Source organism: Cervus elaphus, chromosome 21 (assembly GCF_910594005.1).
Source record: "Cervus elaphus chromosome 21, mCerEla1.1, whole genome shotgun sequence".
NCBI classification, from domain to species: Eukaryota; Metazoa; Chordata; class Mammalia; order Artiodactyla; family Cervidae; genus Cervus; species Cervus elaphus.
The window spans coordinates 35,518,911-35,544,260 of record NC_057835.1 but is presented as its reverse complement, the minus strand read 5'-3'; the positions used below and the strand labels follow the sequence as shown (position 1 = coordinate 35,544,260).

The 25,350-nt window shown below is 39.1% G+C and overlaps 1 protein-coding gene across 3 annotated transcripts in view; it reads right to left on the bottom strand.

Moving 5' to 3' along the window:
• Positions 1 to 25,350, bottom strand: part of PREX2 (phosphatidylinositol-3,4,5-trisphosphate dependent Rac exchange factor 2) — a 291,844-nt gene that overhangs the window by 51,589 nt on the left and 214,905 nt on the right. For all 3 annotated transcript variants that reach the window (XR_006336296.1, XM_043879148.1, XM_043879147.1), the window contains one exon: positions 16,911 to 17,025. Coding sequence is in view for 2 of the 3 variants with exons in the window: in XM_043879148.1 (XP_043735083.1) it covers positions 16,911 to 17,025 (115 nt within the window). In the remaining variant the exon portion in view is untranslated. The remainder of the gene's footprint in view (positions 1 to 16,910; positions 17,026 to 25,350) is intronic.

Here is a 25,350-nt window from a genome sequence, read left to right as displayed (position 1 = left end):
AGTTCACTGATTTTTTTTCTTTTTCTTTTGCTTGGTTGAATCTGTTGTTGAAATTCTCTATTAAATTTGGCAGTTCTTTTCTGTTTGAGTTTTTAAAATGGTTTCTATCGCTTTGCTGGACATCTCATTTTGTTCGTTCACTGTTTTCCTAATTTGGTTGACCATGTTTTCTTACATTTCACTATCCTTCTTTGAGGATCGTTCTAAATTCTTTGTTAGGATGTTTACAGATCTCCATTATTTTAGAGTCAGTTATTGAAGCTTTTTTTTTTCTTTCTTCCTTTTGGTGATGACATGTTTCCTAGACTATTCACGATCCTTGTGGTCTTGTGTTGGCATCTGTGCATTTGAAGTAAGAGGCAACTCTTCCTATCTTCACTGACTGGCTTCAGCTAGGAAAACTTTTCACTAGTTAGTTCACACAGAAATTCTGCAAGGGCCATCGAATGGAATCTTCAGGCATGCAGGTCTGGTGCCTGGGTCAGCAGGAGCCCACCTGAAGTTCTCACTATTTCTGAATTCTGCTAATGAAAGTACATTAAGAAACTGCAAGTCCCTCAGGACTCCTTTTTTTTTGTAATTTCATTCCTCAGATGAATGAACAGACCACAGGTTAAGTTTTAAAGAACTCTTTGAAATTGAACATGATCTACATCATGTTACCTCTGTAAGCCCAGCACCTAGAATATTGCCTTAGCCAAAGCAGCTGCTCAATAAATATTTGTTAAGTGAATCACTAAGTACATACTTAAAGAAAAGTGAAAATTAGCATGGATAGACAAGAAATCATCTCACCCACTACTGAGTCCTTTCCCAAAGAACTGTAAATTTGAGCAAGTGCATTCCAATGAAAAAGTAAATACGCCCTCACTGATTCCATGTATCTTTTAGACACTGTCCAATAACATCCTTCCTCTTCCAGTCAAAATTTTCTGCCAAGAAGCCTAACCTGGTAATCCTCCTTCCAAATCTCTGAACGACTCCCCTCAGCTGACTCCATCCACCACACTACTCACACCATTCTCCCTAGTAATGCCAGTGAATTTATTTGTACTGACCAAAGTTGATGATTTAATATAATTAAATCAATTAGAGAAAGCAAATGGGTAGAATTGTCCTTAATTTATGAATGGCAATACAATTTTATTGAATTTTGTTAAGAAACTGCTTTAAAATCTTCCCTCCCTGGCAATAGAGCTCCATGAGACTGGTGTTCTTCTATGAGAAGCCTTGTGCTTATGCCGTTGCTCAGTCATGTCCAACTCTCTGTGACCCCACAAACTGTAGCCTGCCAGGCTCCTGGGTCCATGGGATTGTTCAGGCAACAAGTGGGTTGCCATTTTCTCTACCAGGAGATCCTCCCAACCTAAGGATCAAACCCGCATCGAATGCATTAGTAGGTGGATTCTTTACCACTGAGCTACCAGGGAAGTCGATTGGAAGGGTTGTTAGTTATTAAAACAAGCATAGGAGAGTTTAAAGATGCATTTTCCCCTGTAAGCTATGCTATCACCCCCAACCAAGATTAGTTACCAAACAAGAAACCATTCATCTCCCACATCAAATACTTTAAATATTGATATATGCAGTGTTTGTTCAATTCTTTAGATGTTGAATACGGGAAATCACTACTTCACTCATAACTTTAATTTTGATTGCACAATAACAAAAATGACCTCAATGGAAATTCTTTATTAAACTGCCCAAAAAAACTTGTGGCATTCAAGGCATAGTAGAGCAGAGCTCCATGTGGCACCTTCCATTTAGCTTTTAATCACAAACTCTATTAAAAGCTACCACTTCTAATACTGTCTTTGGAGGCACCTGGAAGCCAACTTCTACTTTGTTCGTAGCACAGTAGGGCAATCATCGTTTCTGTCTTGGGACTAAATTCAGGCCTGGACACAAAGCTGGGGCTGTGCATCCTTCTAGATAGTTTTCCACCACTGTCTCTATCTTTAATAGTTTTTCTGGTGTGAAATCAAAGGCAGTATCTAGATTATTCTCAGAAGTATCTCTGTGCACAAATAGTGAAAGTGAAAGTCACTCAGTCGTGTACAACTCTTTGCGACACCATGGACTGCAGCACGCCAGCCTCCCTGTCCATCACCAATGCTCGGAGTTTACTCAAACTCATGTCCATTGAGCTGGTGATGCCATCCAACCATCTCATCCTCTGTCATCCCCTTCTCCTCCCGACTTCAATCTTTCCCAGCATCAGGGTCTTTTCAAATGAGTGAGTTCTTCACATCAGGTGGCCAAAGTATTGGCGTTTCAGCTTCAACATCAGTCCTTCCAATGAACACTCAGGACTGATCTCCTTCAGGATGGACTGGTTGGATCTCCTTGCAGTCCAAGGGACTCTCAAGAGTCTTCTCCAACACCACACGTCAAAAGCATCAATTCTTTGGCACTCAGGTTTCTTTATAGTCCAACTATCACATCCATATGTGACCACTGGAAAAACCATAGCCTTGACTATACAGACCTTTGTTGGCAAAGTAATCTCTCTGTTTTTTAATATGCTGTCTAGGTTGGTCATAACTTTCCTTCTAAGAAGTAAGCATATTTTAATTTCATGGCTGAAATCACCATCTGCAGTGATTTTGGAGCCCAAGAAAATAAAATCTCTCCCTGTTTCCACTGTTTTCCCTTCTATTTTCCATGAAGTGATGGGACCAGATGCCATGATCTTTGTTTTCTGAATGTTGAGCTTTAAGCCAACTTTTTCACTCTCCTCCTTCACTTTCATCAAGAGGCTCTTTAGTTATTCTTCACTTTCTGCCATAAGGGTGGTGTCATCTGCATATCTGAGGTTATTGATATTTCTCCTGGCAATCTTGATTCCAGCTTATGCTTCTTCCAGCCCAGCGTTTCTCATGATGTAATCTGCATATAAGTTAAATAAGCAGGGTGACAATATACAGCCTTGACTGTATGTTGTACTCCTTTTCCTATTTGGAACCAGTCTGTTGTTCCATGTCCAGTTCTAAGTGTTGCTTTCTGACCTGCATACAGGTTTCTCAAGAGGCAGGTCAGGTAGTCTGGTATTCCCATCTCTTTCTGAAAAAAAATTTTCCCATGAACTAAATGTCACTTGGTCTATTAAGCATATTACTGTTTTTTCTTACTTAGCTCATAAGAAATGCAATGAGCATCATATTAGATCTATTAAAAATGCTTCTCCTTCAGACTAGGAAGATATTTGTTCATCTATGAGCTCACACTGTGTTTTCTGAGTGTATCTGGTGTTGTATCAGACTTCACTGATTTCTCAAGTATCAAGATGAAGTTCAAAGTTTATATCAATGGAAGCACCTCTAAGAAACTTAATTTATTACATAATATGCTATGAATGGAACAGAATTATAGCTTTTTAATTCTGCATAATGAACATGTCTTAATATTGAACAGACTTGAAAGAAAATATCCTATTAAGTTCAGTTTTGTTCTTTAAATCTTTTGTATTTAATTCTAGTATCATTATCATTGTATAATTAAATTATATCTAAAATTAAATTATTATATCTAATAATATAATTATATTACTATATCTAATATGATATTGCATAGTATTATATCTAATGTAATATAAATTTATATTATTATATCTAATAATTCAATATTTTGGAATTTGATGCAAAGATCATGACATAATGCATGCTGATGATATTTAAAATGTATGCAGATGAATTCCCCATTCTTGGCAATATGTAATATTCTATGAGGTGCATTCATTTTGAAGACAAAAACATGTTAGTGAGTTTAATCATCCAGAGATCATTTCTTTCATGTACAAGTAACAATAAGACTGCAACTATTTCAGCTCCTTTTGCCTTTGTCTTCTGTTCTGGTCTTTATCATAGCTTCTTTTCTCCTTCTATAGTTATGAAGCTACGCCTTTTCAGAGAAAAAATCCAAATGCTACCTTGCCCTTCAAAATTCCCAAGTTTTCAAGATGATTTTCCATATTTGTGTTGTCCTTAACTCTTTCATTGTTAGTGATTAAAGTTGCATTAAAGCACTTCCCCAAGCCAAACACATTAATACTGGGATCATTCCCTACTTCAGAGAAGCAGTGGAGTGCTGTGATTCAGTGTGTGCTGTGGAGCTGGAAACACCTAGCTTGAGTCTTGGCTGCAACATTGCCAGGTGCCTGCATTTGAGGGATTCACTGACCCTCTCTGGGGGTGAGGTGCTATCACCTCGGAAATTTCATGCATTATTTTGGCTTTAACTATGCATGACCTCTATGCTTTCTCTCTGTATCAGAGAACAATGCAGGCACCCAATCCAACATGTCTCTGTTTCTCTCTCAACAAACCATGTTTCTGGTGGAAAAGATTGTTTTCCCTCCATTTCTAAAATATTTCTAAAATCTATACCTTCTTATCCATCTCCATTTTTATCATCTGTGTAGCATTCTTATTTCCACTTGTCTGAACTATTTTAATAGATTCTGAATCAGTCTTTCCGACTCTAGTCTCATTCTCACCCCTGCTTTGTCCTCACTAGTCCCCCCAGGCTGCTCAGTTATGTTCTCTATCATGGTTTGGTTGCCCTAAATTTTGGACATTGATACATACACAAGCATTCATTAATTGTCCATTAATAAGTACCTTATCAGCAATGGGTAAACTAAAAAGAGAAAGACAAGGTGAAAAGCAGAAACAGATATGCATAAAAAGAATTTAAAATTTTATGTGAAAAATGTCAAAACAGAAGCTTATAAAGGGAAAATAAGGAAAAAGACTAACCTCAGGAAGGTGGGAAGACATCTCAGGAAGGACAGATTTTAAAATATTCCAAGGGCTTCCCAGGTGGCGCTAGTGGTAAAGAAACCACCTGCCAATGCAGGATAGTAAGAGATGTGGGTTCAGTCTCTGGTTCGGTACGATCCCCTGAAGGAGGAGGGCATGGCAATCTACTCCAGTATTCTTGCCTGGAGAGTCCCATGGACAAAAGAGCCTGGTGGGCTACAATCCATGGGGTCGCAAAGAGTCAGACACAACTGAAGCAACTTAGCATGCAAGAAAGATGGGAAGAAATTGGCCAAAGCAACTGAAATTACAGTCCTTCTGACTGAAGTTACCAGAAGCCAAGCAAAGATGTGTTTGATTTTATTCCTGAATGACTGACAGAACTTCACACACTTGACTCTATATAAGATGGAACTTTGTCCTCAATTGAAGTTGGGTGGTCTATGTAACTAGACAGCCAATTTACAAACAGAATACCCTGACTCTTCACATAAATTATGACTTTCAATACATCTATATTAATTTTTCTGAGTTATAATTATGTCTTTTCTATCAAAAGCTCTGGGTCCAAGCAAAATTTCCTGACTGGTGAAGGCATAAGGTGATTTTCTTATCCCTTCTTTTGAAAGAAGGGATATGATTCTTTTGAAAGAATCATTTAGAATGATTCACTCCCCTTCCATGGTCCATCCACCAAAGAAAAGAACTCTGAAATGTCAGCAAAAAGGAACTGAACAAAAGCAATAGGAAAAAAATTCACAGAGAGCTTGACTAGGCTGCTTGAATGTATTTTTTAAAGACTGATTGTCCTTGTGCTCTGGTAAAAAAGTCAGCAGAGTTAAAAATAAGAATCAATCTTGCTTCCATAAGCAGGGACAATTTTTCTTCACAAAGTATATTTCCCTAACTGATTCTTCAGGGTGTGTTTATTTTTTCTTGGACACTTCCAGCTCTTTTTTATTCCAAAGGAAATTCTGAACACAAGGTACTTTGATCTTCCTTTGCTTTGGTGAAAACAATAGCTTTCTTAGCTTGCAGACAGATAATTTTCTTCAAATGTTGCTTGTTGAAGATGATTTTATCTGCTGCTATTTGTCAGCCAGAATATCTATTCATCCTGGATAAACTATCACAAAGAAGGACTTATCACAAAAATGTGAAAAATCATAGTCAAATCATTCTAATCCCATTTGTTACTCTCACCTAAAAACTGAATTAAAATTCCTTTCATGTAATAATAAAATAAATATTAGACATAATTAAAACTTCCCAAGGGTAAATGAATTAGTCTTAATTCACAGAAATAAGTCCAGATAATTAAATGAGATTATATGCATAAATATATTGGCAGCTCTGTCATATTTTCGGAAAATCACAGTGTCAAAGTTTAATAGAATTATGGTGATTTTCAAATAAAGAACAGGTATGTTGCTCTCAAAACTGCCACTATAATTTCAACTCTGTCTGATCTTGTCTCATGTGAAATTTATGAACCTTGGCTACATTGATGAATTTTCTTTAGAGAAGTCTCCAACAGAGTCAGCATCTGTACCCTTCAAGTGGCCCAGAATTTTCTGAATATAAAATGAAGTAGACTGGATACTGGAATAAATTCAATAAAATGATAATACCCCACCCAAAGACCAATATATTGCAATTAACTGGATTTCCAATTCAAGTATTTTTACAGTACTTGTGTGTGTGTGCTAAGTTGCTTCAGGTGTGTCCGACTCTTTGTGACCCTATGGACCACAGCCCACCAGGTTCCTCTGTCCATGAGGTTCTCCAGGCAAGAATACTGGAGTAGGTTGCCACACCCTCCTCCAGGGGATCTTCCAGACTCTGGGATGGAATGGTATCTCTCGTATCTCCTGCATTGGCAGGCAGGTTCTTTACCACCAGTTCCACCTGGAAAGCCCCTTCACAGTACTTGTTATGTCCCAAGCACAGTGGTGAACTAAGACATGGTTGCCCTCATGTATACATCAGCAGGTAAATAACTTGCAGTTAAAATAAAATAAAGGAAAACACAGAGAGTCTCAAAGAGTTTCAAAGAAGACACCAAGCAATTCAGCTGAGGCTAACCCTGAAAGCTTCCTGCAGGAAGACAAATGTGAGATGGGATGGGTCCTAATTACAGTAATTCCCCTACATATGAATACCCTCCATTCCAAGAGCTCCTTTCTAAGTTCAATTTGTTGACATGTTCAACAAAGTTAACCTAGGTACCCAATTCACATAATCAGCTATATAATACTGTACTGTAATAGGTTTATAATACGTTTCACACAAATACATAAAAAACAAAAACAAAAAATAAAGAAAACATTTTTAATCTTCTTGAAAAGTACAGTAGTACCAACTACAAGAGGGCTGCTTTTACACTTGCTCCCAGACATCTTGGGCTTGAAACAAAGGTACTGTACCACAGTACTATACATTAAGTACACAGGAGCAAAACTACTTGCAGAGGATGCACTCACGTGACCGTGTACGCCGGACACATGAACCGACTTACGTGACTGGGCATGCAAACCCGCATTCACATCTTTGAAAGTTCACAACCTGAAGGTTCCTATGTAGGGGATTTACTGTCTACTCTTTCAGCACACGGAAATAGGGCCGGAGTGTGTCCTGAGTGACAGCTGGGCTGAAAGAAGTGAGGAAGAGTTGATGGTGCAGGAGGTAAAGGAAGGCATACTGATTCTGTTCACCCATTTGTTTCATGCCTTTCTTTCCCCTGAATTCCAGCCTCCAGACACTTTATCATTTCTCCTCAACCCACCAGGACTTCTACTCATTCTTTTTTCTCTGTTAATCCTTAAGGAAATCAATCCTGAATATTCATTGGAAGGACGGTTGCTGAAGCTGACGCTCCAAAACTTTGGCCACCTGATGTAAGAGGCTGACTCATTAGAAAAGACCCTGATGCTGGAAAAGATTGAAGGCAGGAGGAGAAGGGGACAACAGAGGATAAGACGGTTAGTTGGCCTCACTTACTCAATGGACATTGGTCTGAGCAAACTCCTGGAGATGGCGAAGGACAGGGAAGCCAGGTGTGCTGCAGTCCATGGGGTCACAAAGAGTCAGACACGACTGAGCTACTGAATGACAACAACAATTCTCTATGTTGGAAAATACTCCCTTTCCCACAACTTTACCTCCCATCTCCTCCCCCTTAAACACTGTAAACCCAGCTTCTCTTCCAGAGAAAAAGTCACTTGCTGAATTCATTTCTGTCCCTGATACTTGGTGGGGGTGAAGGGTGTGTCAAACATAAGTATCCTGCAGCTCCTTTACTTTTATACTGTGCAAGAATATGACACCTAGAGTATAACTTTAATTTTGTAAACATAGATCCTTTACCTATGCCAGATATAGGAAAGAAATCTAGTACACTTTTAAGCAGGATAAACAAATTCAAATTCTTTGTAGAGTTAGTTGTTTTCTCCTGCTACTGAAGAATCACTTCTCATATAAAACAAAATATACAGCTCTGGAATCTCCATAACCTATTGAAAACAGAAATAAACTGGATATACACATTTAGTTTACAGCTAGTCTTAGCAAAACAGAAATGTGGATGTATCTCAAGGTATAAAAAATGGATTTCAGCTGAAGATTGGATGGAAAGCAAATATAAAACTGCTTTGGAAGAGTTCACTATGCATCTGGAATGTTTCCAGTTAATTAAAACAGAATAACTCTAAAATCTGCAGCTTTATAAAATGAAACAATTGAAGGACAAAGGCGTTATCTGTATTTTAATTGATATTCTCTCTCTTTGTTTCTCTTGCTTGCTTTCAGATTTTATGAAGTTCATACTCTTGTTGATTTAAGGTAGCTTGCACAGCTTCTCATCAACAGAACCAAAATTTTCCATTTCAAACTGGGGCATACCATTTGCTGTCTAAACAAGGAATGGGAAATAGTGTGTTATGAGTCAAAGACTCTACAAGAAGAAAAAGATGGGGATGGAAGACAAGTGCCTGTAACTTAGCAGGACCTTATGTCACCTTGTGAGGACAAATACCTACCCCCACGCCCTCTACCTGCCTCTTGCTTGTAAAAAAGGCCCCCAAGGCCTCCCCTGAGTTCCAAAGAATAAATTTAATCAGAGAAGTGAGAAAATGCAGAAAAAAGGCAAACAGTCAGGATATTACTTTAGCCATTAAATAAAGTCAAGGGTCTTTAGTTCCTCCTTGAGGATTATAGATAATTTGTTGTTATTCAGTTGCTAAGCCATTCCTGACTCTTTGTGACCCCACGGACTGCAGCATGCCAGGCTCCTCTGTCCTCCGCTATCTCCTGAAGTTTGCTCAAATTCATGTCCATAGATAATACCCCAAGCCATATCCCTGAGCTGTTTTGTAGATTCTTACCAGGTGTTTTGTAGATGCTTACCAGGTGGAAGAAGTAAACTGTAGACTGACCACAAACACATAACCCCAGACAGGTTGTAACCAGAAGGTGGATGACGTCAGCTTTTAATCTCCTCACCACCAACCAATCAGAAGACTGTACACAAGCTGATCACACATCCTGTAACCCACCTCCCTCACTCTACCTTTAAAAACCCGTCCCTGAAAGCCATTGGAAAGTCTGGGCCTTTTGAGCATTAGCTGCCTGGACTCCTCGTTTGGTGTTCTGCAATAAATGCTGAACTGTCCTTCAGTACAACCTGGTGTCAGCGGACTGGCATTACTGTGCATTAGGCGAGGAGACCCATGTCTGGTTTGGTAATGAGCCTATGACTGCAGATGGGGTCAAAGCCTGAAGTCCTGCTATTCTTTATTTTTTCATGCTGTTTGATAGTCCTAAAGATGTGAAATGGTAGTAAGGCTATGCCATTCTTCATATCTGTCTCATGCCGGGAGAACACACTCACTTTTTTTCCCTTCAAGGTAGAGAGAAATGACCCATTTTATGGAGATGCTATCATGGGAACAGCCAAACACATGCATCCTTCTAGCCAGACATTTGTCAGCTGAAAAAACTGTTCAAAATATAAGACTCTGAGATTGATATTTGTGTAGCATTTCTTGCTAACCTAAACAAAACATCTATCATCCTTATACTTGTTATATAAAATATATTTTGTTTTTTAAAAAATTCTCTTTAAAGAAAATGTGTCATTCTATATCCAAAAAATGACATACTTAAAGGGAATATATGCTTTCAATAATTTCCTTGTCTGCTTTCTATAAAGATGATGAGTTTACATTGAGATATCTCAAACTATAAGCCCTAAAATATTCAGTACAAAGTTGTCATTTCACCACACTAATAAATAACCTTAGAATCTAATATACAACTTGTTTCCTTTTGATTTTTCTCTTTTGCTTTAACGCTGACTTTATGCTGAAAAGGGTATTTGAAAAAAGCTAATCTAGACCCCTCCACCTAAAAGGAGCACTTTACAGAAGAATACCGTTCACATTCACATTTATCTCATTAGTCACCATGCAGTGCAGCTTTCTGCCAATAAACAGGATACATTAAAATGAAAGGATTTGGCAATGATAAAGTACATTTATGTAAGGTGGGGGAAAAAAATGAGGCTAATGGGAATGATGGCTTATGGCCAGAGTAAATACAAAGGGGAGTCTGAGTTAGAAAACAGAGAATAAAATAGTGAAGGTAAGGAATGAGAATGCCCCTCGCTCTGGAATTTTGTGGTTAGAATTTCTGAGTTAGACACTTCACATGCCGTACTTCTTAAGAATCGGAAGGAAATCAATCAAGAACATCATCTGACTTGGCACCGGAGGGTATATTTTAGAAGCAGCTGTTAGAAATTTCCGCTGGCTCAATCCTGTTCACCAGGAGAAACAACTAACCCAGGGTGTGTGCAGGCCCCCAGTGCCATGGCTCTGAGGCAGGAGGCAGACTCCCGAGGTACACGGCCTCATCTGTATTCCCCTGGAGACTGGAGGAGAAACAATCAGCACGGCCAGCTGGCCACCACATGCTTCACTACTGCTTCCAGCAAACTTCAACCATTTGAATTCTATTTGCAAGAGATGCATGAGATATAACTGGACAGCAGGAATTCAATAAAACATTTGCAATGGTCTCCTTCCTTACAAAAACATCCAAACTCCTACAATAGACTACAGCCCTTACATAACAGGCCTCTGCATAGCTCTCTCAACACTAATGATCCTTTTCAACTTGTCAGCACTGCCCTGGCCACCTTTGTCTTCCTCAGACAAGATAAGCTATTGCCATGACCCATTTGCATCAATTTGCTGCTTTGGGAACAATATTCCCCCATACTCTGGCAATCATCTCCTTGTGATTCAGGTTCCTTTCGAATCTTCTTGTGTGCTTAGTCACGTCCGACTCTGTGACTCTGTGACTCTGTGACTCCTGCCAGGTCCCTCTGACCATGGATTTGCCAGGCAAGAATACTGGAGTGGGTTGCCATTTCCTTCCCCAGGGGATCTTCCCAACCCAGGGACTGAATCTGAGTCTTCAGCATTGGCAGATGGATTCTTTACCTCTGTACCACCTGGGAAGCTGTTCTTTCAGATAACATCTAATATTTAAGTTCTTCCTAACTACCTGCTCTAACTGACCAATCTTTCAGTATAGCAACTAGTTTCAGATTTTCTTCATTGCACTTTTCACTATCCGCAATACATTGTTTATGTATTAGCTTATTTGTTCATTTTCCATCTTGGCGATTCTTACAAGAATGGAAACCTCATGAACATTCAATGAATAAATGATACAGAATCAGAGCAACTGGAGGCACTTGATAATATCTGATACCAAAACTTCGTAACAGAAAATTTGTTTATCATGTAAACAGTTTGCTCGTCTCACTGAGTTAGCCTAATATAGTAAAAAAAAAAAAAAAATTACAGACTTTAAAGAGAAAAAAGTCTTTAAATCCTGTTTTCACCAGTTATTATCTGGGTTAACTTGTGCAACTTCCCTTTAAAATAGAAATGAAAAAAAAATAAAATAAAATAGAAATGATAATATGGAACTCATTGGCTTATTAAATAATGTACATAACTCACCTAGCATTGTGACTGGTTTCTAATGTGTTCTTAAAAATTGGTAGGTATCATGGCTACATTATCTTTTCTTTTAAGGAGCAAATTTCCACCTGTTCTTTGCTGTTCTGGAGAGATCTCTATAACTGATGTGAAATCCATTGTTTTTGCTTGTCCAGAATCCTTACCCCATGCTTTCTATAACAGCTCACTGGTCTTCTGTGATGCTCAGCCCACCCAGGAACAGGCACATGACTCAGGTCTTGTATTAGACCAGGTACTTTGCTGGAAATCTTAGTTGGCACGAGAGGTACAGTGGGGACACCTTCTCTTCTCTGAATGCAATACTGGTCTGTGGTGACCACTTCTACCCAAAAGTGAAACAACTCTGCCTGAAAATGAAGCCCACAAAGAGGACAGGAATACCAAAGAGAGAGAGAGAGAAAGAGTATCTTGAAGACCTATATACCTGGATCCAGCTGTACCTGAAGCACCCACAGTCACTGGATATACTGATTATATAAGCCATATTATTGTGTTTATGACTGTTTAAGTTTGGTTTCTGAAACCTGTAATCTGAAGAATTTTAGAATCTAAAGCTTTCCAATAAAGCTTTTCAATAAGATAATAGTTTATTAATTTACCTACTTATGCTGTTTGTTTTAAGGCCTTTTCTGATGTCTAATTAGTAAATTAACATTTGGAATGAAACAGTTTTCAGTGAAAGTGTTAAAAAGGCTCTAGGGCTATGAGGAACTAGTGACCCCTGAAGGTTTTTTTTAACATCGACAATAACAGCCATTAAAGAAATGGTCAAGGTCAGCCTCTGGGTCTGAAAACCAAGAACAGATTGTTCAAGAGCCACATCTGAGTATCTGAGGTTACAAGTAACAGGAAAAATTAAGGAAGAAATTACACCCTTACTCAAGAAATCAACAGGAAAAAATGGCATTATTGGGAGTAAAGAGGAAGGTAATTGTCTTCCTGTGCAAAGGAAATTTAATATTCAGCAAGAAAGATATATAGCAGGTAACTGCTGACAAGGGCATGTAATTTGTAGCAAGTCTGTACTTTTAAAATGCTCTCTTCAGCAAAGATACATTAAAACGTTTTCTTATGTTAAGAGGACAGCATGAAATTAATACAAATGCTATTTTTCTTAACAAAGAATCTTGAACATCTTGTCACGTATCTATTCTTGTTATTGTACCAGTCGCTCAATCCCATCTGACTCTTTGTGACCCCAGGGACTGCAGCACGCCAGGTTTCCCTATCCTTCACCATCTCCCAGAGTTTGCTCAAATTCATGTCCTCTTTTTTAAAAAAATATAAATATACACTCGTGTATAGTGAGTGTATATGTGTATTTTTAAAAAAAGACCCATAGGTGTGTAAAGGCTATGCCCCATCCCCACTTTTCTTTGCCAGTTCCAGCTAAATAATTTAATGCAACTAAACATATATTTATGAGAGCTTTCTATGCAAGATACTCTGATAAATGCAATGGGAAACAGCAAGATAAACTTACCCTGCATCTCAAAGAGCTTATAATAGAATAAAGAAGATAAAGAACCTATACACATAACTGAATTCTGGGATAATAACTGAATTCGGTAACAGCCATAAAGTAAAATAAAGTAAAATGGTAGAGGGGAAGGATGAGCTGTCACTCATTTAGCCTCGGGCAGGGGCTCTGAAATTTGAGTGTGATTTGATGAGAACCACCTGGAAGGCTTGTTCCAACACAGAGTGCAGGGTCCACCCAAGAGATGCTTTTAACAAGCTTGCAGATGACACGGATGCTGCTGGTCTGGAGGTCATACTGAGACAACTTCCCAATCTATGGAATTGGTTTTCAATTCTAGTAACACATTGGACTTCCCTGGTGGCTGAGACGGTAAAAGCGTCTGCCTACAATGTGGGAGACCTGGGTTCGATCCCTGGGTCAGGAAGATCCCCTGGAGAAGGAAATGGCAACCCACTCCAGTATTCTCGCCAGGAGAAACCCATCGACAGAGGAGCCTGGTGGACTACATTCCATAGAGTTGCAAAGAATCAGACACAACTGAAGCGACTCAGTACGTAAGGGACTTCTGAAAAACCGAATGCCCAGGGCTTCATCCTAGCCCAAAAACAAATGAAAAATGTTTTATGAAGGAGACGATCCTAGAGCTGGACATTGAATCATATGAGTAGTAGCTTTATAGACAGGGGAGACAGGAAGCGGAAGCTAAGTGAAGTGTGAAAACTCAGGGGAGAAGGAAAATAAAGGGTATGGTTAGAAATGAGGAAAACTCAGCCAGGCTGGCATACAGGCAGAGAAAGAAAGTCTTGGGTTAAGTCATGAAAGATGCTGACTGCCTGGCAAGGGAGTTTGTGACTCTTTTTGGTGGGGGGAGAGCAATAAGAAATCAACAAATGCTTCGAGTAGAAGAGTGACATGGTCAGACATGTGGGTTAAAATTATTATCTGGGGGCAAAATTCTGAGCAGATTAGAACAACACTGCTCCTTAGAGCAGAGAAGGCAATGGCACCCCACTCCAGTACTCTTGCCTGGAAAATCCCATGGACGGAGGAGCCTGGTAGGCTGCAGTCCATGGGGTCGCTAAGAGTCAGACACGACTGAGTGACTTCCCTTTCACTTTTCACTTTCATGCATTGGAGAAGGAAATGGCAACCCACTCCAGTGTTCTTGCCTGGAGAATCCCAGGGACGGGGGAACCTGGTGGGCTGCCGTCTATGGGGTCGCACAGAGTCAGACATGACTGAAGCGACTTAGCAGCAGCAGCGGCAGCAGCTCCTTAGAGAGCAGAAATGAGTGAGGATGCTACAGCAGTGGTCTACTGGGATGCTGGTCTGGCAGTCATACTTTGACAACTTCCCGATCTGTAGAATTGGTTTACAATTCGACCAACATATTAGAATCTCCCAAGGGACTTCGAAGGCTTCTGAGGTGGTGCTAGTAGTAAAGCATCCACCTGCCAGTGCAGGAGACATAAGAGACGTGGGTTCAATCCCTGGGTCGGGAAGATCCAGTTTGTCTGCTCAAACTGGACTCAGGGGATGTAGTCTCAGGGCACACAGGTTCCATAGAAATGCTTTAATTTTGTATTCTTATTTGAAAGATAACCTATATTTTATCAGATATGAAAGCAAAAATTCTCTTTTGTGCTGCTGCTGCTAAGTCACTTCAGTCGTGTCCGACTCTGTGCGACCCCATAGGCGGCAGCCCATCAGGCTCCCCCGTCCCTGGGATTCTCCAGGCAAGAACACTGGAGTGGGTTGCCACTTCCTTCTCCAATGCATGAAAGTGAAAAGTGAAAGTGAAGTCGTTCAGTCATGTCTGACTCCTAGCGACCCCATGGACCACAGCCTACCAGGCTCCTCCGTCCATGGGATTTTCCAGGCAAGAGTACTGGAGTGGGGTGCCATTGCCTTCTCCGTCTTTTGTGCTAATGGTACTCAAATGAGAGGTCTTCACAAGATGTGACTTAGCTTCTTAAGTCAGTATTGCTTAGTTAGTGAGGGTGAAAGTCACTCAGTCATGTCTGAATCTTGCGACCCTGTGGACTATACAGTCCATGGAATTCTCTAGGCCAGAATACTGGGGTGGGTAGCCTTTCCCTTCTCCAGGGGATCTTCCCAACCCAGAGATCGAACCCAGGTCTTCCGTATTGCAGGCAGATTCTTTACAAGCTGAGCCACAAGGGAAGCCCAAGAATACTGGAGTGGGTAGCCTATCCCTTCTCCAGCAGATCTTTCTGACCCAGGAATCTAGACACAGTATTTGAGCTTCCCTGATGGCTGAGATGGTAAAGAATCACCAGCAATTCAGGAGACGCGGGTTCAATCCCTGGGTTGGGAAAGATTCCCTGGAAAAGGGCATGGCAACCTCCTATTCTTATATCCAGTATTTCTGCCTGGAGAATCCCATGGACAGAGGAGCCAGGCAGGCTACAGTCCATGGGGTTGCAAAGAGTCAGACATGACTAAGCACAAACACACAGTATTTAAGAACTCAAGAATAACCTTTTTTTTCCCCCTGTGAAAGTCTATTAGATGTCTTTGAGAAATAATGATCTAGACAAGGTAATAAAATTAGGACAGTGTAAGAGAATCATCAGGATCTTCAACTAGATTTTAGGAGGAAAAGAAAATGAGAATTGAAAAAATACTGGGGGCTTTGAGGCTAAAGATGATAAAATGATGGTAGAGAGTAAAGAACATGGAAAAGGGACAGGTTTGTGTGAGGCAGGGTTAGCGTGAGGATGCACTCACAGTGAAACAAAGCCAGCCCACTGGTGGTAACCACAAGAACCAACCCCTTCCTGCACCAGGAATTTTAGGAATTAATTTATCTTCATGATTTGGCCATATTATGGACAAAACCAAAAAAAAAAAAGAAAAACAACAGTATTTTTGATTTACTAAGGCCTAAGGCAGAACAAAATCTTTTTTCTTTTAAAAATAAAAGCCATAATCTGTCAATAATTTTAAAAGATGACCTATTACCAGAGTAATTTATAAAAGGGAGATGGAGGCTAATAAGTAATTGAAGATTAAAGCTTCTGAATTATAACACATTTCCCTTTCACTTATTGTGGTTCATTTTTTCCTGCCATTGATCATGATACCAGTAAGATGATTTTTAGAGGAAAAACAATAAAATGCAATGCTACTTGAAAATATTTGAAAGTAGATACTTTTTCCAATATCAAGCAGTACCTGTTTTATTTTATCTTCTATGTTAAACATATTCACCTCTTGGTATAAGGTACTGGCTGTTTGTTGTTTAACGGTACATAAAGGAAACTATTTTACCTTTAATCCACTGAATCTCCTAGGAAACACTGCTATAAAAGATCAATGGTTTTATTCTCCTGATAATGGTCTGCTAAATATTTAATCTCTTGATCTTCCTAAGAAATTAAGACAATAGCATGAAAGTTTTAAAACTTTTTCTAACTTATTTGCAAAAAAAAGAACCCATTAGAATATCAGAAATATTAAACCCTAAACAATAGGACTTTATATCAAAAGAAATACCATGATTAATCATCTAACGAATAATCGCAAAAGTTCTATTCATCTCTCTTGTTACAATATGAAAACTTTAAAAAAAAAAACTGAACAATGACATACCTGAGCTTCTGGTTGTACTGTTTGACCTTTTCCAAGGAGGCTGCATTTATCTGAGCTTGAAATTCCTCCACCGAAACATTGTCTCTATAATAATATCCTTCCATGCTCTCCAGTGCTGTGAAAACAAGTAAATGTACTCTTCATGTGATTGTATAACTCAGTTTCTCCACATTTAGTGTCATCTTATTATTAGTAAATGCATTGAATAGCACCAAATATGACCACATACACAAGAAATAAGGTTAAACCAGTCCAAAAAAAGATAAAAATCATCCTTGGGCTCAAATATTTGGCAATTATCTTTAGTAAGCAGGCAAAGGTAATTTCTAATTTAAACTGTCAGGACTTCCCTGGTGGTCCAGCGGTCAGGAAGACTCCATGCTCTCAATGCAGGGGGCCCAGGTTCAATCCCTGTTTGGGGAACTAAGATCCCACATGCCACACTAAGCCTCAGTGCTGCAGCTAGAGAAGCCCACTCAATGAAGATCCAGCACAGCCAAGATAGATGAAAAGAAAAGAACTTAAAAAATTTTGTCTTCTATTTTTAAAAAAGTTTTGTACATGTTTTTGTGAAGCTGAACTCAAACTTCATATATATTATTTATACATATATATTATTTATACTCAAACTTCATATATATATATATATGTATATATATATATGCATTGCTTCCCTCATGGCTCAGTGGCAAAGAATTTGCCTGCCAGTGCAGGAGATATGGGTTTGATCCCAGGGTGGGAAAGATTCCCTGGGGGAGAAAATGGCAACCCACTCCAGTATTCTTGCCTGGGATATCCCACAGATGGAGGAGCTTGGCAGATTACAACCATGGGGTCACCAAAGAGTTGGACATGACTAAACGACTAAACAACACAACACACATACATATAAACACATACATGTATATATACATATAAACACACACCATATATACACATACATATAGCTAGGTATGAGAATCAGAAATGTGTATTAACATAATAAGAGTAAAAAATTTGAATCTGTTTGTCTCCATGTATATTAATATTCTCCTGCAGTTGCAATTAAATTATGAAACAAGAAGTATAGATAAAGAGAACTCTTAGAATACTACCTCTACTTCAATGGTCAGTTAATTCAGTTAAAAATAAATAAGCTCTGTCATGACCTTGAGGGGTAGAATGTAGGGTGGGAAGAAGGCTCAAGAGTGAGGGAATGTATGTATACACATAGCCAATTCACTTCACCTTACAGCAGAGACTAACACAACATTGTAAAGCAATTATATGCTAATAAAACGGGACCATTTATGGAGAAACATTTAAGGAAATAAATAAATAAGCTAAAACATATTTATATATATGTAAAACTTACCATTAATTTAAAATGCCTTTGATTAACATAGATTTCTTTCATAACTAATATTTTTAGTTAAGTGTTTCTTCTTCCTTTAGACTTTACACAGTGATATTTTTAACCTTTTGGAGAGGAAATGAATCACAGGAAAGTGCCTAGAAATACAAGATTCCCTTTCAAGAGGCTGCCAGCAACAGGAATGGTGATGGATCCAATTTGGAAATGCAAATTATTTCCCCTTGAACTTGTTACCACTAATGAGCCTCAATTTTCAGCAAATTAATTCAAAATGGATAAAAGAAATAATCTTTCAAAACTGCTAAATGCCATAGTCTCTAAACTAAATAATAATGTTTCCTCAAATTGACAAAAACATTACCACTTTGGGGCAAAGACAGAAAAGGCACTGCTCATTTTAGCTGTGCTGTTTTCTAAACTAATCAGATTTTTAGGGCATTAAAGAAATGACAAAATTTTTAGAGTATTGCTAAATTTAATTTTTTTTTTAAATGGCACTGTTGGTCTATAATTGAGCAAATCATTTGTGGAAAGTTAGAGAGAAAGCTTCCTAACATTTACTTCAGTACAGAAAATTGAATTTGTGGGCTTCTTTCAAGAATTATTTATTTGTTTATTCCTTATGAATTCTGCATTCATTAGAATATTTGCAACTGGTTCAGTAAGATTCTGGGCCTGCATACACACAAGAAATACAAGGGGGTCTCCCTGATAAAACAGTCCTCAAATACATGTGACATTCCCTTCCATTAGTGTTATTTGTGAAAGCCCACTATTCCAGGAAGATTCAGCCTATCAATAGTCATACTTCACTGTGAATTCCTCTTCTGAGTTATAAAGCTAATAGTGAAAACCCTTGCATTGAAGTAAAACCATAACTTCCATTGCTTAGGAGCTGTGTGACCTTGGACATGTTAATTACTATCTAAGAGCCTCAGGTTTCTTATTTGTGAAATGGAAAATACGACCACCTACTAATAACGGTACATGGGAAACAATTACATTAAGTAATAGTAATTAAGAGTGCCCATGACTATTCTCATCACTTGCTGAATGTATTTTATGTACTAGGTGCCCAATGCCCCAGAAGCATGATCTCCTTCTATTTCCAGAACAGGTAGTGATGATGGATGAGTTAGCCTAGCCAAACAGGAAGTTTGTTTCCAACCAAGAGGAGGATCCACGCAAGGATGTTTCAGTTTGTGATTTAAGGCCAAGAAGATTGGAAGATGACTTTAGAAAGGGGTGATGGGGTGGAGGCAGGGGATTGACAGTGGGAGGGAACAAGAAAACCTCTGGGATCTAGTTTCTATAAAGTCTTCATGACTCAGCTTTGTCCAGAATGTCCAGTCCTGCTCTAAAAGCTTGTTACAAACAGAGAAACAAATGTGACTTATATTTCTTAAGAAATTTTCAAATTCACAACAGTTAAAATTCACAATTATATAAATTTTAAAATAAGAAAAGAGTTTAACAATGTTGCCAGGAGTCTCAGCAATATAGGGAAATAAACAACAACAAAGAAATGAGTTTTATGTTTAAAAAGTAAACTTTGCATGGCAAAGCAGAGGAAGGAGAACAACATTCCCTATTTTAGGTGAACAACTTGGTCATCTTTTTTAAAAAAGAAAATAAAATGACATATACCAAACTAAATTTGTATTCTCAGCAGAAAAAAAGGCTAAATATATAATAAAATCCAAACTTCAAAGTCTGACCCTTCCTTAGCATTTCCTTGTCTAATTTCTTAATTAGACAATTAACTCTAATTAGTACAGACATAGTTGGTCGAATAGTTCTGACATACTTGGTGGAATAAATATTTTAAAATAGTACCAACATATTTGATTGAATGAACATTAACTTACTTAAGAGCACTTAACTGAAAGCAATATTTAATATTTAAAACACTACTTGAGTTTGTTAGCTTGTTTTAGTTCTACTACTTTTGAATTTAGAAGCAAAACATTATTTTAAAAGCAGGTATAGTCAGTAAAAAAAAAAAATGTTAGAGAAAATTATAGATTAAATTATCTAAGACTGAAAATGAGCCTCTCTTCCACTCACTCAAAATACATTTCACGGCTTTTCCAAGAAAGGAATTGATCAGAAAAAAATATAGATCCTCTGAGTAACAATTTTAAGAATAGTTTCAGCTAACACCCTCTTCTGATAGCACAAAAGAATTGCATTGGTTAAAAAAGACACTACATATGGACTGTTACAAATCGCCAGAAATGGTCAGAATTCCTCAGAACTGGTCCCAGTTCGTAAAGAAGGCAAGTTTTGTCTGTTACTGTGACCAACACGGGCAAAGGCTGCGCTGCCTTGTAAAGAGATGTGGGTGCTCACGCTCATAAAGACCCACTCTTAACTTTCAGGAAATTTCAGTTCTGGGAACTGTTCCTTCCTTTCTAAAGAGCTATTACATGTTTTGGTTATACATACTCTGCAAAACCCCAATGGAAAACTAAAGGCTGCACCTTTTGAAGAACCTTAAGAAGAGTTTTCCAGGAAAGAAAAAGTGTAACTTAGAAACTGATAGTGTTTATAACAGACTGCTCCCTTTTATTTAAAAAAGAGAGAGCACTCAAGTTTCTGGGTGATTTTAATTATGGTCAGAGAGGTAATATCTTTTTTTTTTTTTTTGAGGTAATACCTTTTAAAGAAGTAAAAGTTAGGAGCAACAGTTTTGGGTGCTAGCTTTTTGTACAGGAAGTGAAGAAACCAAATACCCCCAAGAATGTGCTTGTGTAGAAAGAACCAGCATCGAATATTCCATTTAGTTTAAGGAAAATCACTATCAAAGACCCAGGCAGTAGGTACTTAACACTTTACAAGAAAGGGATGCTATATTGCTGGGCACAATATATACCTTAAAAAAAACAAAAAACAAAAAACAAAAAAAACAACCCTTTCATCTGATGTCATGTCCCAAAGAGGTAGAATACACGGATCCAAGAACCTGCCTCCAAAGGTTCTTCCCAAACTAGGGATTGATCCCATGTCTCCTGCATTGGCAGGATACTTTACTACTGAGCCACTTGGGAAGCCCCCCAGCTTGTCCCATTAACATGCTGCTAAATTGTCCTCCCAGGAACAGAGGCCCATCACAGTCAGGAAGGACACACTCCCTGGACAAAGGAATGGATCTGAAGAAGAAAGATGTGAACTGAGGCAGATGTTCTAGAACTACCCACTCACATCCCCTTTCCAAAATGAAGGGCTTACTCTCCAGCTGCTGTGACTGTCAGAAGGCATCCCTCAGTGGTCAGCTCTCTAGGGCATCTTCGGCCTGTGCTGATAACAACTGTCCCACCCAAATTACATTCTCTCTGTGTAGCCCGAGTCCTGATGATCTAACAGTGCAGAAGCAAAAAGGCTCAGTTCTCATTGCCCCAGCTCCCCAGAATCTAGAAGTGTCAACACCGTGAAATGGATTCAGCTAATTAAGCAAAGATGAACTGGATACCCGCATGTGTGTGCGTGCCATCATGTCTGACTCTTTGCAACCCCACGGACTGTAGCCCACCAGGCTTCTCGGTCCATGGAAGTTTCCAGGCAAGAATACTGGAGTGGGTTGCCATTTTCTCCTCCAGGGGATCTTCCAGACCCAGGGATCGAACCCTCAGCTCTTGCATCTTTGGATTGGCAGGGGGACTTTTTTAATTGGAGGATAATTATTTTACAATATTGTGATCATTTTTGCCATACATCAACATGAATTGGCCATAAGTAAACATATGTCCTCTCCTCCTTCCCACCTTCCTCCTCACCCCATCTCTCCAGGATGTCACAGAGCCATGGCTTTGGGTGCTCTATGTCATAAATCAAACTCCCACTGGCTATCTATTTTACATATGGTGAAAAGATGGGCAATGTCGCTCACCATTAGAGAAGTGCCAATCAAAACCACAAGGAGGCAGGCAGTTTCTTTACCACTGCACCACCAGAAGTCTATATAATTGCACAGTGATTTATAATCCACATTGCACTGTGCTTTCTCACTCCTGAGGGACATTAGAATCACCTGGAGAGCTTCTGAAATATACTGACATGTGAGCCCCACCTCCCAGAGATTCTGACTTCATTGGTTTGGTGTGTGACCAAGCACGGGTGTTTTCTAAAATGTTCCCAAGATGACTGAAGGGCAGCCAGCATTGAGAAGCACTGCAAGACTGCATGATAGTAAGCCAGGCACCCTGGGTGTCTATCCCCCTTGAACTCCCATTTTCACTCAGTTTATAGTCACTTACTTTATCCAAGGGCTCATGAATCCCAACAGGATTCATTGTCTGGCTTATAGGAAGTAATTCTAGAAGATTGCTTCACTGTGACCCCCATCTTCTAGTGTTCTGGTGATGCTTTGTGTTGACTTTTCTGTCTGGCTGTTTCTGTGTTCCTAACCTTGGAAATCTGTCTTTTTGTCATTTTGGCTGCCTAGCTTCTTGTTCTAAAGCAGCTCTGGTTTTCAGCAATGGATGTTCCCTAAAGCATACCTTACTTGCCTCCAACTCTGGAATTCCTGATTTACTAGTTGGTCTGATCTCTGCAGGGCGCCCCATACATCAGAGTGCCCTCCTCTGCCCAAGGATCCATGCAGACAAGAAAAATAACAAGTCAGGACATTTGCTTCTTCTTCTAAGTATGTTGTCCTTGGTACCATATACTTGTGTGCTTCCCAGGTAGCTCAGTGGTAAAGAATCCAGCTGCCAATGCAGGAGACGCAGGTTCTATCCCTGGGTTGGGAAGAAAGAAATGGCAACCTGCTCCAGTATTCTTGCCTGGGAAATCCCATGGACAGAGGAGCCTGGTAGGCTACAGTCCACAGGGTCACAAAAGAGCCAGACACAACTTAGCGACTAAACAACAACAAGGCATTTACTTAGCACCATCCACTATGGACCATACAGTTAGGAAGGCTTCCCAGGTGGCGCTAGTGGTAAGGAAACTTGCCTGCCAATGCAGGAGACACAAGAGATGTGGGTTCGACCCCTGGGTTGGGAAGTTCCCGTGGAGGTGGGCACGGGAACCTACTCCTGTATTCTTGCCTGGAGAATCCCACGGACAGAGGAACCTGGTGAGCTGCAGTCCATCAGGTTGCAAAGAGTTGGACACGACTGAAGTGACTTAGCATGCATGCACAGTTAGGAGGGCTGATTCTAATACATTTCCCAGGAAATTTTCAAATTCATCCACTTTATTCTTTTTTATTTGCTAGCAAAGACTCATGTACCCACAAAATGAAAACCCTTCAAATAAACTTTCATCCCAGGAATAGACTCTATTTGGAATCCCTTCCATTTACCACCACTTTCAATTACCAGATGGTAATCTCTACTCAAGCTGGGGCTGAATTTCCTGCGCTGCTCTCCTGAGCTGATGAAACCTCAGAACAACTAATGATTCCTCATGGGAGTTCTATGAGTGCAGAGGAACCTCTGCATCTCCTTTAAATAAACAACCTTATCACTGACAGACTGTTAATGAGACAGACTCCCTTCCAGTCTTCTTTACCTAGCTGTGACCTCCATGGCAGAAGAATTTCTGCTATCGCCTCTTCAAATCACTTTTTATATTTTACTGCTGTGTGAATACTAAAACCTAATGTTTGCAAAAGCTTTTCTTTAAATTACATTGTAAAAGCAGTATTGTACTCGCTGAAATCATATATATTTAGGGATTCTTTTTAAATTAGCTTTAGCCACAATTATAAAATAGGGACTACTTGCAAAATAATTCTTTCCCTGTGCATATTGGCTGCTAGGTATAAATATTCAGCTATTTATGGCTGTGTGTCTCAAATGTAATCACTTTTTTAGAAGAGATGATTAATGCCATCTGTCATTTCAAGAATGACTTCAAAGACAAAATTTTTAAAAACAGAGAAAGAAAGAAAATGAAAGGAAGGTCCTTTAACAAGTGCATGGTCTGCTTAAATGCTAAAAAAGTGAACATTCCAGACCAGTAGCCTTTTCTGTGTTCTAAATCTACCGATCTCTGTAATGCCTTTTCACGTATTTTAGGCTAACCTATTCTTCTAGCCTAGTTCCAAAGGTATATTTTTGCTCAATTTCTTTTTTTTTTTATTTCTTTTCATTGTAAATTCTGTTCACCTATATGGACTCTACCACATAAATGAAAACACTTCTAATAACTCCTAAGATCTCTCCGCTGAAATTTTTCTTGGCTTAAATGCATTCTTGCCAAGTATCTGTTTGAGATAGCCATTGTTTTTTGTGAACTGAGAACTTACAGATGTACAAGCTGGATTTAGAAAAGGCACAGGAACCAGAGATTAAATTGCCAGCATTCACTAGATCATAGAGAAAGCAAGGGAATTCCAGAAAAACATCTACTTCTGCTTCATTGACTGTGCTAAAGCCTTTGACTCTGTGGATCACAACAAACTGTGGAAAATTCTTAAAGGGATGGGAAAACGAGACCACCTAACCTGCCTCCTGAAAAAAGGCAGGTCAAGAAGCACCAGTTAGAACAGGACATGAAACAAGACTGGTTGTTTCCCAAATTGGGAAAGGAGTACGTCAAAGCTGTATGTTGTCACTCTGCTTATTTAACTTATATGCAGAGTACATCATGAGAAACGCTGGGCTGGAGGACTCACAGGCTGGAACCAAGATTGCTGGGAGAAATGTCAACAAGCTCAAGATATGCAAGTGATACCACTCCAATGACAAAGAGTGAAAAGGAACTAAAGAGCCTCTTGATGAGAGTGAGAGAGGAGAGTAAGAAATCTGGCTTAAACCTCAACATTCAAAAAACTAAGATCACGGCATCTAGTCCCATCACTTCATGGAAATTAGAAGGGGAAAAAGTGAAAACAGTGATAGATTTTATATTCTGGGACTCCAAAATCACTGTGAATGGTGACTGCAGCCACGAAATTCAAACATACTTGCTCCTTGGAAGAAGAGCTATGACAAATCTAGACAGTTTATTAAAATGCAGAGACATCACTTTGCTGACAAAGGTGTGTACTCCAAGCTATGATTTTTCCAGTAGTCATGTATGAATGTGAGAGTTGGACCATAAAGAAGGCTGAGCACCAAAGAACTGATGTTTTCA